At 40.5% G+C, this 14576-nt stretch overlaps 1 protein-coding gene across 1 annotated transcript in view; it reads right to left on the bottom strand.

Annotated features, from left to right (window-relative positions):
* CCNJL (cyclin J like) overlaps positions 1–14181 on the bottom strand; it is a 52808-nt gene extending 38627 nt beyond the window's left edge. The window contains 3 exon segments of the mRNA XM_084535400.1: positions 5443–5621; positions 5623–5645; positions 12391–14181. Coding sequence (XP_084391526.1) covers positions 5443–5621; positions 5623–5645; positions 12391–12468 — 280 coding nt within the window. The 5' untranslated portion in view covers positions 12469–14181.
* Positions 14182–14576: the final 395 nt, after the last annotated feature.

Raw genomic sequence — 14576 nt, 5'->3', positions numbered from 1 at the left:
CATGCTTTCGGCCGTGCTTCCTGCAACAACTGCTGATGTTTTTACACAGGCAACAGGGAATTAAGTAATAAACAATTATCCATACCCTAAATTCAGCTCAGTTAGGACTAACATCTTTTCTTGCTCTAACTTCTTTACTGTACTAACTCAGCTATTAAGAATCCACTGGCATATTAAGGAATTGGGCAAAATAAAGACAACCACAAGAAAATTAACACAGTGCTCTGTAAAGCAATGCAGCACTGGATGTGTTAAAGTTTTGCTTACAACAATACTTAAATGTAAAAACTGTTAGTGTGTCTCTGTAGCAGCAGAACCCTCGAGCAAGAGGGGCCTGTAAGAACTAGAATTGCTGGAACATTCAATGCACTTGAATGGCTCAGAGAGAGCAAGCTGGTGCTTTTATCAGCTGCTGAAGCACCTGCTAATGAAGAAGGTTAGCTCATCAGGGAAGAAAGAAGCATCTTTAAGATGCAGCTATGATTTTACAGCAACAGGCAAAAGCTGTACTGCTTGAACTATAGTTATACACCATAACATTGCAACAACAACCAACTCACAGGAGAAACAGTTGTGGTGGTTTAAAACATACTGCCCAGGTGCTTGCAGTCTCCCCAGAGTGTACTTCTGCTGCAGCTGGACCAGCTGAACAGTTTGTATCAGCACATCTCATCTACTTTGGGGCAGCTGGTTTGAACAGCTTTCAGCAGGCAATTTAAGGCAAGCAGCACTACAGCAGCTGGGACATCCTTACACAATCTTTATCCAACAGAGCTAGAGCACCTTAAAAATATCACGCCCATTTTCTGTAATAAATTGCCTGATTAAGATGCAGTCTGTAGCATTACAACCTGCTGCTGCTCAGCAGTGCCCCTCTGCAAGGGGCTGCCTTCCCCCCATCTGCTGGGGACATGGGGTGAGATGTGAGTTCCTCAATTCTCTCCAGCCAAAATGTTACTTAACATTTACTTAAACATGTAACTTATTTAAAATCAATCCACTTACAGAGACTATTTAAATGCCAGCTGATTTTGTCTGGAGAAAACCAGAGATTACTCAAAACACTGGTGGGAGAGGTGGAGAGTACACTACAGGTAGGCAAGGAAAGTAATAACACTTTTCAGCCATCTTATCTGTTTCTGAATTGAGCATGTATCCATGGCTGAGTGCTGAAACAAGGATCCTGGCTTCTGTGCAGGTGTACTGGTTGGTAATCATCCTGCTCCAAAGCCAGCTGTCTTGCTAGAAGACCACCAGTCCTAGCTGCACAGCACTGCCACCTACCAAAAGCCACCATCTCCCTGGTTTACCAGCAAAGCAGTCAACCTGAGTAGTCACTAGTCTGCATCAAGCAGGGACACATGAAGTTTCTTGAGCAGTTTTAACTGCTGAATGTCATTGATGATCTTCTTGCAGCAGCAGGAACCTACAACCTCTTCCATTAGCTCACCTGGAACAGGACAGGAGGTCCTCTGTCTTCCAGCCATGTACCTAATCAAAATGTCCATGTGGACTAGGTCTGACTGCATTACAAAAGCATGTTTAGCTTATGATTCTGGTTTGGAGCATAAAGTTTCCTTTAATGCAAGTGAAGGAAAAAAAAACATCTACTTTAAACAATAAAGTACCTGTGACATCAGTTTTTCAGATATTTCCTTCCCTCCCCCAATAGCTTTCAGTTCACCTCTAGATTTTAGTGAACAATTATCATTCTTTTTCAGAACTGATTCAGAGGAAATAACTGTTGATTACATTAGTAAACTTCAAAGCTTTTATAGTTGTTCTGAGGGGCTAAACTATCTGGGAGGAATTTCCTTCTCCAATTATCACTCAGTGCATACATCGCAGAAGAAACATACATCTTCCAACTAGAGAATGACTGGGTGATTCAGGGAACGCACACCCACATTCCTCTCAACTGCAGCAAGTCCAGGCTGAACATTATTTGGCTACCAGCACAATTTGTCTGCAACAGTGTTATCTTCCCACTCCCTCATCTCCTCTGCAGTTATTACTGTCAAGGGAAGCACTATCATCATCCAGTTTCCCTGTCTGGAGAAACTGATGAGCCAGTCAAAATGCTTATCTAGAACTCAGAAGGAGAAAATAACTCCAGCTCACTTACAGACAACCATGGAAATGCTGCGATCTGTGTCATAAGAGCACTGCTGTTGTTAGCTCAAAGATGTGTGACAGCAAAGTTTGTAGGTGGAGGGTAAAAAAAAAAAAAAAAAAAAAAAGTTTTTGAGCTCTTTTAGATCTGAGATAGAAGCAAACTTCACATTAAATACAAGTTGCCAACAATTTCTCTGAGCTTACCCAAACATACTCAACTAACATTTAGCTTAGAATTTTGTTGCTTCCACTTCAAAAGCTGTGTCCCCAAAAGCTTCCCTATTGACCCCTCCCACCCCTCTCAAAAAAAAAAAAAAACATAAACCATCCCCCCACTTACTTGTAAGAATTCTTACCTCTAACCAGACCTCATCTTGCTTGTGGTCTACACACTACCCTTAATCTCTTGCTTTTTTTCTAAGGAAGTTTGTTTTTGACTCCTGATTGTTTTCTCAAAACATGTTTGTAATGTTTATTGAAAGATATTCTATGTTAAACATTCATCTTGATGGAGTAAACAACAGCATTTTGAAAAATTGCTGACTGAAAACTTCATAAAGCTGAAGTTTTTGTTTCTCTAAAGTTATATACATATTTTTAATAAGTACAAAGTCTTGCTACACAGACAGAAGAGCACTTTCACTGCAATTCTTTGCTGAAAAATGATGCAATTCTTACAGTAATGTTTTGCAGGAAGTTCTAATTGCTGCATTTGCAGTAACTGGCAAAGAACCAGTTTTATTCTTCTTCGCTACAGCAAGACACTTCAGGTGACTTCTGGTCAATACTCTGAGTCTTTTAGTACAAAGCTAAAGCGAAAAATCATATTACAAGATTTCTTCCATTTCATATCATTTTGAAAATAACAAGCTAAATCCAGGAACCCCCACTTAGTGTCAAATAACTTTTCCTGACTTGACTTGCATCAGATCAAGCTACACATACCAGAAAAGAAGGTCCTTACTACACATTAGGATGGCCCTAACTGTAAACAACAGCATTTGCTATGCTCCCCAAAGTCTCCAGACTGAACACTAGCATATAAAACCTTATCTATAGAAATTATTTAGGCATTCGTTTTGTGCAAAGCTGTTTTGGTTCAACTTTCAGTATTGTGCTTCTACATATTGGTAGGAAAGCTACCTTTACAATAATAGATCTTTTCCTATAAGGCATGATTTTATTCCAGATCCAGATGTATGAATGCTGCTGCATACACTAGTGTCAACTGTAGAAAGATTCTCATATTCATTAGCTCACTAGACCCAGACCTGCTCTTTTAATCAAATTGCCTTAAAAAAAATAATAAAGCAGAATTTGCAAAACATTTCCCTCTAGTGCTATCGCAGGGCAGTTTGTGAGCTTTCCTTTTTTCACAGTTGCTTAGAAGTGATATAGAGTTGCATTTGACTTTATTCATTTACATAAGAACAGCCTCAAAAGCTTTTTTTTGTTATCATTATTTCTTTTTAAATCCTGGAAGCTATAGGAGTCCAGCCCTCCCAATCTCATAAAGGAAACTTCTGCCCAAGATCCTACCATTATACCAATTCTGACAACTCATACAAAGTTTGAGGGTATCACTTCTATCCTGTCTGCATAGCACTGCAAATGTAAGTTATAGCTATAAATTCTTCCTCTAAATCAAATGAGGAAAAAAAAATAAATTAATAAGAACCATTGAAGCATCAATTTTATGCTGGGAAAAATGGAAATGAAATTGTCAGATTTAAAGAAAATCTTATTCTCTATTCCTGAAGGTCACTTTCACCCCTTGGGGGGCGGGGGGAAGCAGTAATGCTATGAGGCTTCTTGCAATTATGATGTTACACAAACACCCACACACATACAAAAAAAAAATCCATCAGAAAGCCCAAAAGCTAAGGAGTGCATTTCTGAACAGACTTCAGTCTTCAGGCTACCTGAACCTGGTATTTCATTCTGCTGCATTTGAAATAAAGGGTGCAGTTTCCTAACAATTTTAAGGTCAGCCTTAGACCCTCTCCCCTCCTTTGCAAGGGCATGAAGCTTGTCTGACCCCTCAGGAGAGTGAAGAAAAATCTTTGGTAAACAGAAAGAAAACCCTTCCTCAGCTGGGATAGTTTTCTGCCAATTTACTTTTCCAAAGGAGCTCATAAAATGTTCAGATCAGCAGAACTGCAACAGCTCTACCCAGGGCTCATGTAGGCTGAAGCAAAACTACACCTACAGAAACCATTTCTATTATTTGTTCTGATTTTAATATTGGCCTTTTCTGTAATATGAACCAGGAACTGCTCCATATAATTCACCACCTTTTTCTGGTGAGCGAACAATGCTTAAATATACCATATGTATGGTTTGTTAGTCTTTTACCATTATCTCTGCAGATTAAGCGCTTCAGAGCACTCCCAGCAGGGAAAAGCAGTAGCAAACCTGCATTCTGAGGAATAAGCACATAACATCACCTTATTTCCTTGAGAAATGGTTTCTGTCTCTTCATAGCATTTTTTACCTTAATTAATATGACTACTCACACCTTCTAGGCTCTACTGCTACAGTTTGCATAACTTTTGTTGTCCACAACAATAGTGTGTTGCTCTGCCTGGCTCCTATATGGCAGAATGATTTCCCTGTAACCTAGAAACAGAGCTTATAAGACTGCAAGGGTAGTCCTTGAGGCAATTCCTTGAGTCACCAGCCCCACTGCCTTCCACTTGCACAGCACTAGCTGCAGAGACTTCAAGAAAATACTAATGACAAATATTCAAGATCATTTTTCAAGTGGATGCCAACACCAGATCTTCAGTGTTACATAGCAATGACCGGCTATTTGATAGGAGCCCAGAACAAGCAATAGACATTCCAGCATCATCAACATATCCTCACGAAACAATTTTCCTTTCATCCCTGTGCAAGAAAACTCTGATTTACAAGGAACTGATTATGACCAGTGATAACAGAGGCACAGAGACAAGGACAGATCTCCAGGAGAGTCTGCGTTACACATGCTATTCTCTACTACTGATTTTTCCTTAGAACCAAACTCTCCCAGTCTTGCCACCTCCTTTCCATCACTCCCTGACCTTCATCATCCCTTTCCACTGATCCAACACTTCAGTTACCCAAAATTCCTCTGCACATTAACACCAGCATGCAGATGTGCAACACAATTTGGGCAGAATTTAAGACTACTTTATGCCTTTCTGTGGACTTCATTAGGCACTTACCCTAAGTAGGTAGAAACTGTAGTCTTAACAGAGAAAACAGCACATGACGTGTAAGGAGAACAACCATCTGCTCAGCGAAAGTTTAAAAAAAAGGCTTAGTAGACAGCAGCCAACTTACTTGCTAGGAGAAGACAGGCAAATGCAGAGATGTACAGTTGCTTGACACTGATACTGTATTGATCCATGGAGAGGTCCAGTAAGTAGGCAGCGAGGTGCTGGGCTGTAGGGCAAAGGCCGCAACAGTTGCTGAGGATGGTCAAGAGATCAATGAAGTACCGGTGCATCCCAATCAGTGGCCTTATACAAAGGTAGGTTAAATTCCTACAGGGGGTAACAGAGAAGGAGAAAAAAAAAAAAAAAAAAAAAAAGGAGGAAAGAGATACTGAAATATACCATTTATTTATCATTTCGCTGTCCGGAATCCCAACCACCACCTGCTGCAGCAGCCACTTAGCAAATACAGCACTGATTGACACAGAAATCAGGGCTGGATCAGGGCATGTTTTGATAGTCAATTAACTTTAAGTCTTGGGTCATCCATGCACTTCCCTTACAAACATTAAACACGTGCTTAAATACTTTAAATTAGTTTAACCCAGGAGCCTGCAATTCCCAGGAACACCAAACTCCTTTGCCATGAATGCTGTCCCTTAAGGACTGCTTTTTATTTCGTTCACCCAAACTGGACTGTTAAATACTGTTTCATAGGCTATCACTGCAATATATGCTTCTCCTATACTGTCCCTTCCTCCATTGCCCAATTTACTACATCCTGTACCAAAAAAAAGTCTCTAGCATAAAAAACTTCTATCTAATGTTAAAACACACGCACAGTGCATAGCTGCAGTAAGAAAAATATAGACATTAACAAGAAAAAAATCATGGGAGAATGAATGATTAGACTTCTAATTACAGCAAAGTCAAGCACTTTCTGTACTAACCTATTTCAGCATTATAAAAGCTAACAAGCTGATAGATTATTTCATGTGGTATACAAATTTTCATTTTAAAGGTAGAATTATTGAAGTTTTTGGTCTACCTATGCTAGATCTTCACCTGCAAGTGGCTACAAACCCATGTGAAAACACTATACAAAGAGTAGGTTAAGGGAAGGAGTGAAGATCCTTGGGAACACCCCAAAAAATCTAATGCCTACAATTAATACTTTCTTAGTTTAGAAATAATCATTTACTAATGCATTACCATGACCAGACTTTAGTAAAAATAGGCTGAATACATGTTGATAGGCATGGATAAGGAAAAAAAAAATCAGCAAGGTAATTCAGATTCCACTTACATGTAATATAAAAATGACGTATATTTGAAAAAGTGTTAGAAGTAGCATAGTGCTGCAAGATAAAGTATTATATTGGAATACAGAGTGGTACATAGAGCAGTTAATCCTACTAAACAAATCAAGATGAAGAGATCAGAGCTCTGAAGTATCTGCACTGGCTGCACCATTTACAGGGGAGACGCCACTGTGCAGAGCTGATGAGGTGGCTGCCCCACTCTCCCATCTCCCTGGAAGGAAGCACTCGGTGAGCAGGTTCAGCTTATCAGGAGAAAAGAGCGACACGATCAGGCTTAGAGGGACATGCATAACTGGAAACCAGTGTGAGAGGCATTCTGATTTTGTGCACCAAAATAAAACCATGTGGGCTTCCATATAACCAGACTTAAGAAACCAGACAAAATTCAATTACAGGGTTAAATTAGGAGGTGCTATAGGCTGTGGTTCCTTACATGATCCCAGGTATTAATTGATCCATGGTTATCATCTGTGCACAGGCAAGAGCCTTGCCCTGCAGCACACAGCACGAAGCAGCTAAGTACTTCAGTAGGACTGCTTTTAGGATCAGTCTGAAATGCTGAATGGTTTCATATGAGAGAGAGGCAGACGGTGTAACGATGCAAGAGCAGGATAAGCAGGTTCACAGTTATGTTTGGCAACCACCGAGGACCTACACAAAGTGAGAAGCCCTACAAACAAAGCCATGGATGTGCATCCTCTTCTATCAACTCCTCATAGGGTTCTTCTGCATGAGTTCATCAAGGGGAAAAAAAAAAAAAAAAGTCACTTCTTTGAATGCAAAAAATGCCTAGATACTTGGAGATATTGTTGAGGACTAGCAACTACAGCTCTGGAGAAAAAATATAGGGTAAAAAGAATAAAATCATTTCCAATACTTAAACTTTTCATCTATTTCCAGAAAAGCAGTAGAGAAGAAATTGTTAGTCCTGCCACCTGCTAGAATTGCCCTTTCATATACTGCTTCTGCTTATCCCTGACCTGTTCGCTCCTCTCCACTCCAACTACCCCGCTGTGGGCTGCTGCAACATCACCACATCAAAATGCTATAAAAGCATCATCATCATAAGAGGCTCACAGGTGTCTTGGAACTTACTCAACAAACTTTGCTCAACATATTGATCAGCAAAAAGCCTCCAGAAAGACAGGGCACAGCATTTAAAGCGATCACCACAATCTCCAAACATGAAAAGGTTTGTAAAAAACTTTTTTTAAAAATTCTTTATTAATATCAACCATCTTCTTGACACGAATTATTGCTCCATATATTATATTACTCCACATGGGCAAACTCAACCTCAAAGAAAAAGGCAAAGATAAGTGACAGGGCAGTGCTTTTTTGGATATGGGCAAAAGGATTCATTTCCTCTCGGAGCTAAAACACGCGATAAAAGTCTTCAAGCATCCACACTTGATTCCTCTGTGCAAGCACAAACCATGCTGTCCAGTAACACACAGAAAGCAATCACAAATGTTAGATGTTAAAATGATAAGGGACAGCATAGGATTCACTGTGTGATCTGTTACTCTTATTCTCATCCCCTTCTGTGACCTCCTCTCAGCCAAGCCTGGAACCAACTGAGCTACTGTTTCCCTTTATTTAAGGGCTCTTCACTTCTTTCAGACAAATCTTAATCAGACTGTCACAGAAGTGCCAGTCTTGCACAGCATCTGGATTCACAATGGAGGAAGTAAGAGACCTACCTGGCAGAGCCACATTAAAAACAAAAAGTCAGACAATTCCTCTTACTATTTCCAGTGAAAATTTAAAACCCAGACATTTCCTAATAAGGGCACATAAACAACATGTAATATATGGAGTAATAATTCCTGTCAAGAAGATGGTTGATAAACTGTTAAAATTTGTTGTTTAATGTTATATGATAATCATATCATTAGTGTAGTTTCAATAGTTAACAAAATGCCAGAAAAGATGGTGTCACTGTTAGTGTCAATCACATTTTGTTACATTTGGAAACCTTGTGTACTAGTGGCGATGAAGAACCCTGAGCCTTCATCCCCACGACCCCCAGCAAAATGAAGGGGGAGATGTGGGAGTGTGGCCATGGGGATCGACAAGCCCCATGGTTGGTGATAACATCAGACTCTTAACGATGAGGCCATCAGGAATGTAGAATTTAGAGGGAGCAAAGAAGGGTGATTCAGGAGACGCCTTGCCATCTGAGGTTGCTTGTTCTCGGGCCGTTGGGGCATGGGGGTTGCTGGGTGTTTGCCACCACCAAGAAAAACTGCGCAGATGCCAAAAGGAGGTGTTTGAGAAAATACTAATTATGATACAAAGCAGAGATAGGTCATACATATGTATAGGTGTACTCGGGTTTCTTATGAATATGTAAAAGCAATGTTCTGCATATTTAGAAAGTTCGATGGTTGTGTGTGTGTATTTGGTAGAGCGTAGGTTCCCCGCACACCCAGCGCTGTTTACTTGCCTTTTATAAATATTACTAAATTCAGATTGAGTTGTACCTTCATTTATAACACAACATATCCTTTATTTTTCTCATGTTCAGCAGTGACCAGTCAGGTGGATGGAGCAACAGCTTAAACACACACTTATACCATATAGACCAGTGCTGCCAGCTGCTACCCTTACTGATTTATGATAATTGGTAAAAATCTTCATTGGTATACCATCAATGCACAAATGAAAAACACCATAAATTAAGATTTTCTTCTGTTACCATTGTTCCTGTACACTCGAAAGGAGCATGAAACTCACTTGAACCTCCTACCAGAACTCCAGCCATATAAAGGAACCACAATTCTCGACCTACTTAATGGCTTTGGCTTACTCTGGGCTATTTCACTTGCATTTAAAAAAAAAAAAAAAAAAAAAAAAAAAAGTTTTTCAGAATATCCACAGATAAAAGCAGGCTCCATTCCTTAAGATCTGAGCTTATTAAGCTTCAGTCATACTACCAAGATGTCATACAGAAAAACCCTCCAAACACATGGCAGACCAGGCCAGTACTTCAACTGCACTTACAAATTTTTTGAGCTTAAACATACTGCCATTCATCCTCCCAACAGTCCCAAACATTTGAAATCTAAGAGAAAGTTGAACTACTATGGTGCTTGAAAATCCACTACTTCATGTGTTTCACTGTGGCATTTTATCAGACATTTCATTAAGTCTTTCTTACACAGTTCAAAGCAGTCAGAAGTTCAGCAGCTAATCTGAGAAGGATCAGAGAAAGGAGTGTGAAAATTGAAATTCCAACTTTAAGGGGAAAAAAATGAAATCATGAATAACCATGTACTTTACTAGGACACTTGTTTCAGCTTCATGCATATGCTGCTGTCTATGAAATAACCATGTTACAGCTAGCAGCCAGCAATGCTATTGTTACTGTTTTTCAAAAGCTAGATTCCCCCCCAAGTGAACAGATTATGCTGTTGTTGCTTTCCACTTTTGGAAAAAGCCTAAAATTAATAAACCTCAATGCCTGTAATACCTACTCTCTTCTTACCACTCATTCAAACTGGAGAATCTCATCAGAATGAAAGTTTAATGTTTTATCTTTTTGATTAATTGTGATGGCAAAGAGTCCAAACACTTTTGCATGTCTACAGGTATCTGGGACCCCTGAAGTTCTCATCTACAATTCATTTTAAAAACAAAAACAGAAGCATCACCTACACAATGCCATAGTGCCTTCTCTCTTCATAAACTGCATGTGCAGTTGTCTGTTCTGGAAATTTCAGACTGTGCCAGGCAGATTTGAATGTATCAAACTTACCATCAGTAGTAGGTAAACATTGAAAAGATGACAAGTTTTTAAAATAACAAGGACAAAAGTGGACTTACTGGCTTAAAATAGTACCTGTTACATTAAAATCTTCATGCTATCAACAGGTCAAGTAAACCATGTGCTTCAGCAGAACTATAGAAAACACAAGGACCTGATCTACTATAGAAATACAGGCACATACACTTGATGCAGGGAGAAGAAGAAAAGATTGTATTTTTACAGAATAAACTTAATAACAGGATACTGCACTACTTCTAACAGGAAGAACTGCAAGAAATGTGCTTATGGCCAGTGAAGATACGGGCCCCTCACAACAAGCTCTGTGTGCCTTACGGTCCTGCTTCAGGGGCTGCAGTCCAAACTGAAACTATGGACTCAAGTTGAGGGAAAAGTTGCACATCAAAACAGAATGAAACATTTTGCAGTGGTAAAGAGCATTCCTCATGAGATCTTTAAACCCCAAGAGGAGGTGGGAGACAGGAGCTTTCTCCTAGAGGAACTCACTCAGACATTCTTACCAGTTAGAGGCACATTTTACAACTTAAAGGACTGTTTGGTTTCAGCAGAAAGATCAGCTCTCCTGACCTGGCTGAAAGTAACTGCAGACTGCAGTTTGGACTCCCATAAAAAAAGATCAAGTTACAATATTAGCCTTTTAAATTCACAAACAAGTCCTGTAAAATTTGGCCCTCCTCTGAAATGAATAAAAAGGGAAATGCAGACAGATCTAGTAATTTTCATTAATTGCAGGAAATGAACTTATCCTGGAAGGAAACAGCCCATCATAAGCACCGAAACAGAAGAGAAATAGCCACCAGACATCACTCAGTTTACTGGGACACTCAGACTGCCTTCTAAAGTAAAGAATTTCCTCAAACAAGACAAAAACCAACCAAACAAACAAAACCAAACAACCACACACTGACTTGCTACTTAGCTTTCCACATTTCCGGAGTATTCAGAGCTACTCAAGAGGGGAGAGTTTTGTAGGGATGTCACAGTAGTTCGACTTCCATTTAGAAAGCTCTCTGATTTTTGATGGAGAAGTCAGCTGCCTGGAACAACCAGTACCTTTCCATTATCTCCTATTTCTACAATAGCCCTACGCTACTAAAGAACCAGAAAACATCAATGCACTCAGCACCTTTTATGACTTAGCGTATATCGACATTCCTGATACAAACATACACAGTATGCTCTGTTTTTTATTTTTGTTCCTGGCTCAGGCTTGCAACAGGTTTAATGTTCTGGTCTAAGAACAAACCAACCAGATTGTAAGAGACCTGGTAGCAATTGCATCACCTGGTACAAGTTATTGCTAAACGACTGTAAAGAAAAAGGGTGCAGAACGTCCAAAGTGTTAACTTTGTTAGCATAACTTTATGAGCTTAAAGCTGTGTCAACTACAGGTAGGCAATGTTTGCTGTGGGCTCGCTCCCACGTTCCCCATGTTAACAAGCTGCATTTAGAGCTTCTTCAGAGCCAGGGATCTACCAAAGGAAACAAAGAGCAAATGAGCAGCTTTAGTTTTACCTGCCTGCAGTGCAAGTACAGGAATTCACCAACCGTGCTGCACTATTTTGTGTATTGCAAGCCGTTTTGTTGGCTTTCTAATCTGCCTGTAACGACATCCTAACTTCTAGAAAAGTCATTACAAGCTCTGTTGGTGCTTCTTTCAGCTCCTTTACAGCTTGCCAGGGAACAAGGTCCCATATTTTACTCGAATCTTAGCACTTATCTTGGTGGAAAGAAGCAAAATCATTTCCTGGCTTCCCGTGATGCGCTGATTTTTCTTCATCTCCGTGCTCTCTTGGCATCTAACCCAAGGAGTGACCAGCAGGCCAGCTAAGTTAAAGCTGCCGACCAGCCGGGGCAGGTGGCAGCTCGTGCGGCTTTGGCTTGGAGCAGGTCCCAGTCAGGAGCACACCGCAGGGGAGAGGTGAGAGAGGAGGAGGAGGGAAAGGAACAAAGCGGGGCAAACCTTCGTCCTCAGAGTCTGATGGATGTCTGCCGCCAGCTCTCCTTTCCACCAACGCTCCTCCATCCTCGTTCTTCCCATCCAGCCAAAGGTCCGGAGAAGGCTCGAGGACGCTCTGCCGGCAGGGGGAACAAACCGACCGAGGCTCTTTCCCCGGCTCTTTGCCCTCCCTGGGGCCCCGAGTCCCCTCTCGGTGCCGCTGCGGCTCCCCCAAGCTCCCCGCGGGCCGGGAGCAGCCGCTGCCAGGGGGGCGGAAACCCCGCGGCTGGGGGGTAGGAGGAGGAGGAGGAAGAAGAAGGAAAGGCGGTGGGGGTGCAGCTGCCCCCCCGCGACGGTGCGGCGCTGGGGTTAATTGGTTGCAATTAAGAGGCGGCCCCCGAGGCCCTGGGAGCCTTGGGGCTGGGCAAGGAGGGCTGCCTGGGAAGCGGGACACCAAGCTTCTCCCGGCTTCAAGCCTGTGAATGCTCAATAATACTCTCGGTGTCACCGTAAAAACAATAAATGTCCTCAGTATTAACGTAAGAAATGGGTTTTGTTCTCGTTTTATGATTCCATCTTCAGCTGCCAGAAACTTGTAGACCGCACGTTTGCTTGGGGCTGAAAGTGAGCTCTTCAGACTGTGTCTGACAGGAGCACAGCTCCCTTTTGGGCCACACAGCAAGGTTTGCCTCTCCCGGTGACTAGCAAGCAACTCCAACCTGTTCTGGGACCTGCCAAGCGATGCACTTCCCTCCTGTCACCGTACTTAAGCCATATCTTGCATCTCTTCTTTGTGACAGGTCCCATCCTTGTCACACAGACAGAAGGATCCTGACAGTAGCTGCAGATTTGTCATTTGCCTTCAGCTCAGCCTGGCAAAATTTCAGACTGATAACCACTGCTTTGCGCTGGGGGCTCATGGCCCACCATCCCTCCCATTTTTATCCTATACCAAAGTCTCATTGTTGATCTGTTCAGGACAAAGAATTTCCTGAGAAATTTCACCAGGCCTACCAGCAGCTTTCCCATTTAAGGAAATGAACTCCAGTTTCAGAATTATTATTATTTAAAATAAAATACGCAAATTGCCTGTCAACAAATTGGTCAACAAATTTGTTGACCAATTCTTCTGGTGAAAACATACCATGGTTGTTTATGGTCTATTTTCTGGCTTGTCCCCTGTTGTAAAAGAGAAGCAATGAAATTAAGTGGCAACAGCTATTAAACCTACAGATAAAAGCTGCCACCAAGTGTCCATCAGAAATAATTTTCCCCTATTTTCTTTCTAGTACATCTAATTATCTTGGTATCCCTTAAACAAAGTACTTGAGTCCCTTAATTTAAGCAAGGACACTATTTTTTTTTCTCTTTTTACTTGAAACTGTACACATGCTTAAGAAATGTTTTGTATAACACTGAGCATTTCCTTACAAGTAATCCATTCATAATTCATACAATGATGTATTCGTTTTGTATAACTTTTTCACATCTGTATTATCTCAACATAATTCTCAAGTTTGTGTTAAATAATTATTAATTGATATAAATTCTTCAAAATAAAGTTTCAATAATATGAACATAGTATGGATTTTCAAATATTCTTTACGTCCCTATCATCTATTGCTTCAAAACATTTTAAATCTATATTATTTAAGAAAATCTTGAGAGATTCCATTTAAAAAAGAAAATTGATCCCTATAATGCTGGTTTTAATTTGCCAGTCAAAAGATTTTATTTTTCAAGATTATGGCCCACGTACTTCACCTATTCCATTTAAAAATTAATTATCATGCATCAAAAGTGTCCTGCATTGATAATAAAAATTGAAAAAAATAATGAATCGAGTTGGTTCTCCTTTCTGTAGCATAGCCATGTTAGTAGTGCTCAAAGACTGCCTTGCTGATAAAAAAAAAAAAAAAAAAAAGTTTATTTGGTATCATAAACTATGCACAGTAACAAACTCAACAGAACAGTAGTTCTAGGAGTGATAAGAGCTCAGGAATAGCCTTGAACCTTGGAATTGCTTTATTTTGAAGGAGGGAGTGCCAGCAAGGCCACGTACATAAAATAAGGACTCCAGTACTATTCCATTTGATAGTCAAACAATCTGCAGACATTATACCATAACTTGACTTACTGATATTCTAAAAATTGGCTGCAGTTACAGTATATCTTTTCAACCCAAGAAGGATCATTCAAGTCATCAAAAA

The sequence above is a fragment of the Aythya ferina genome (genome assembly GCF_964211825.1).
Source record: "Aythya ferina genome assembly, chromosome: 14".
Taxonomy (NCBI): Eukaryota; Metazoa; Chordata; class Aves; order Anseriformes; family Anatidae; genus Aythya; species Aythya ferina.
Note: the sequence above shows the minus strand (reverse complement) of the source record. Positions and strands in the feature narration are given on the sequence as shown.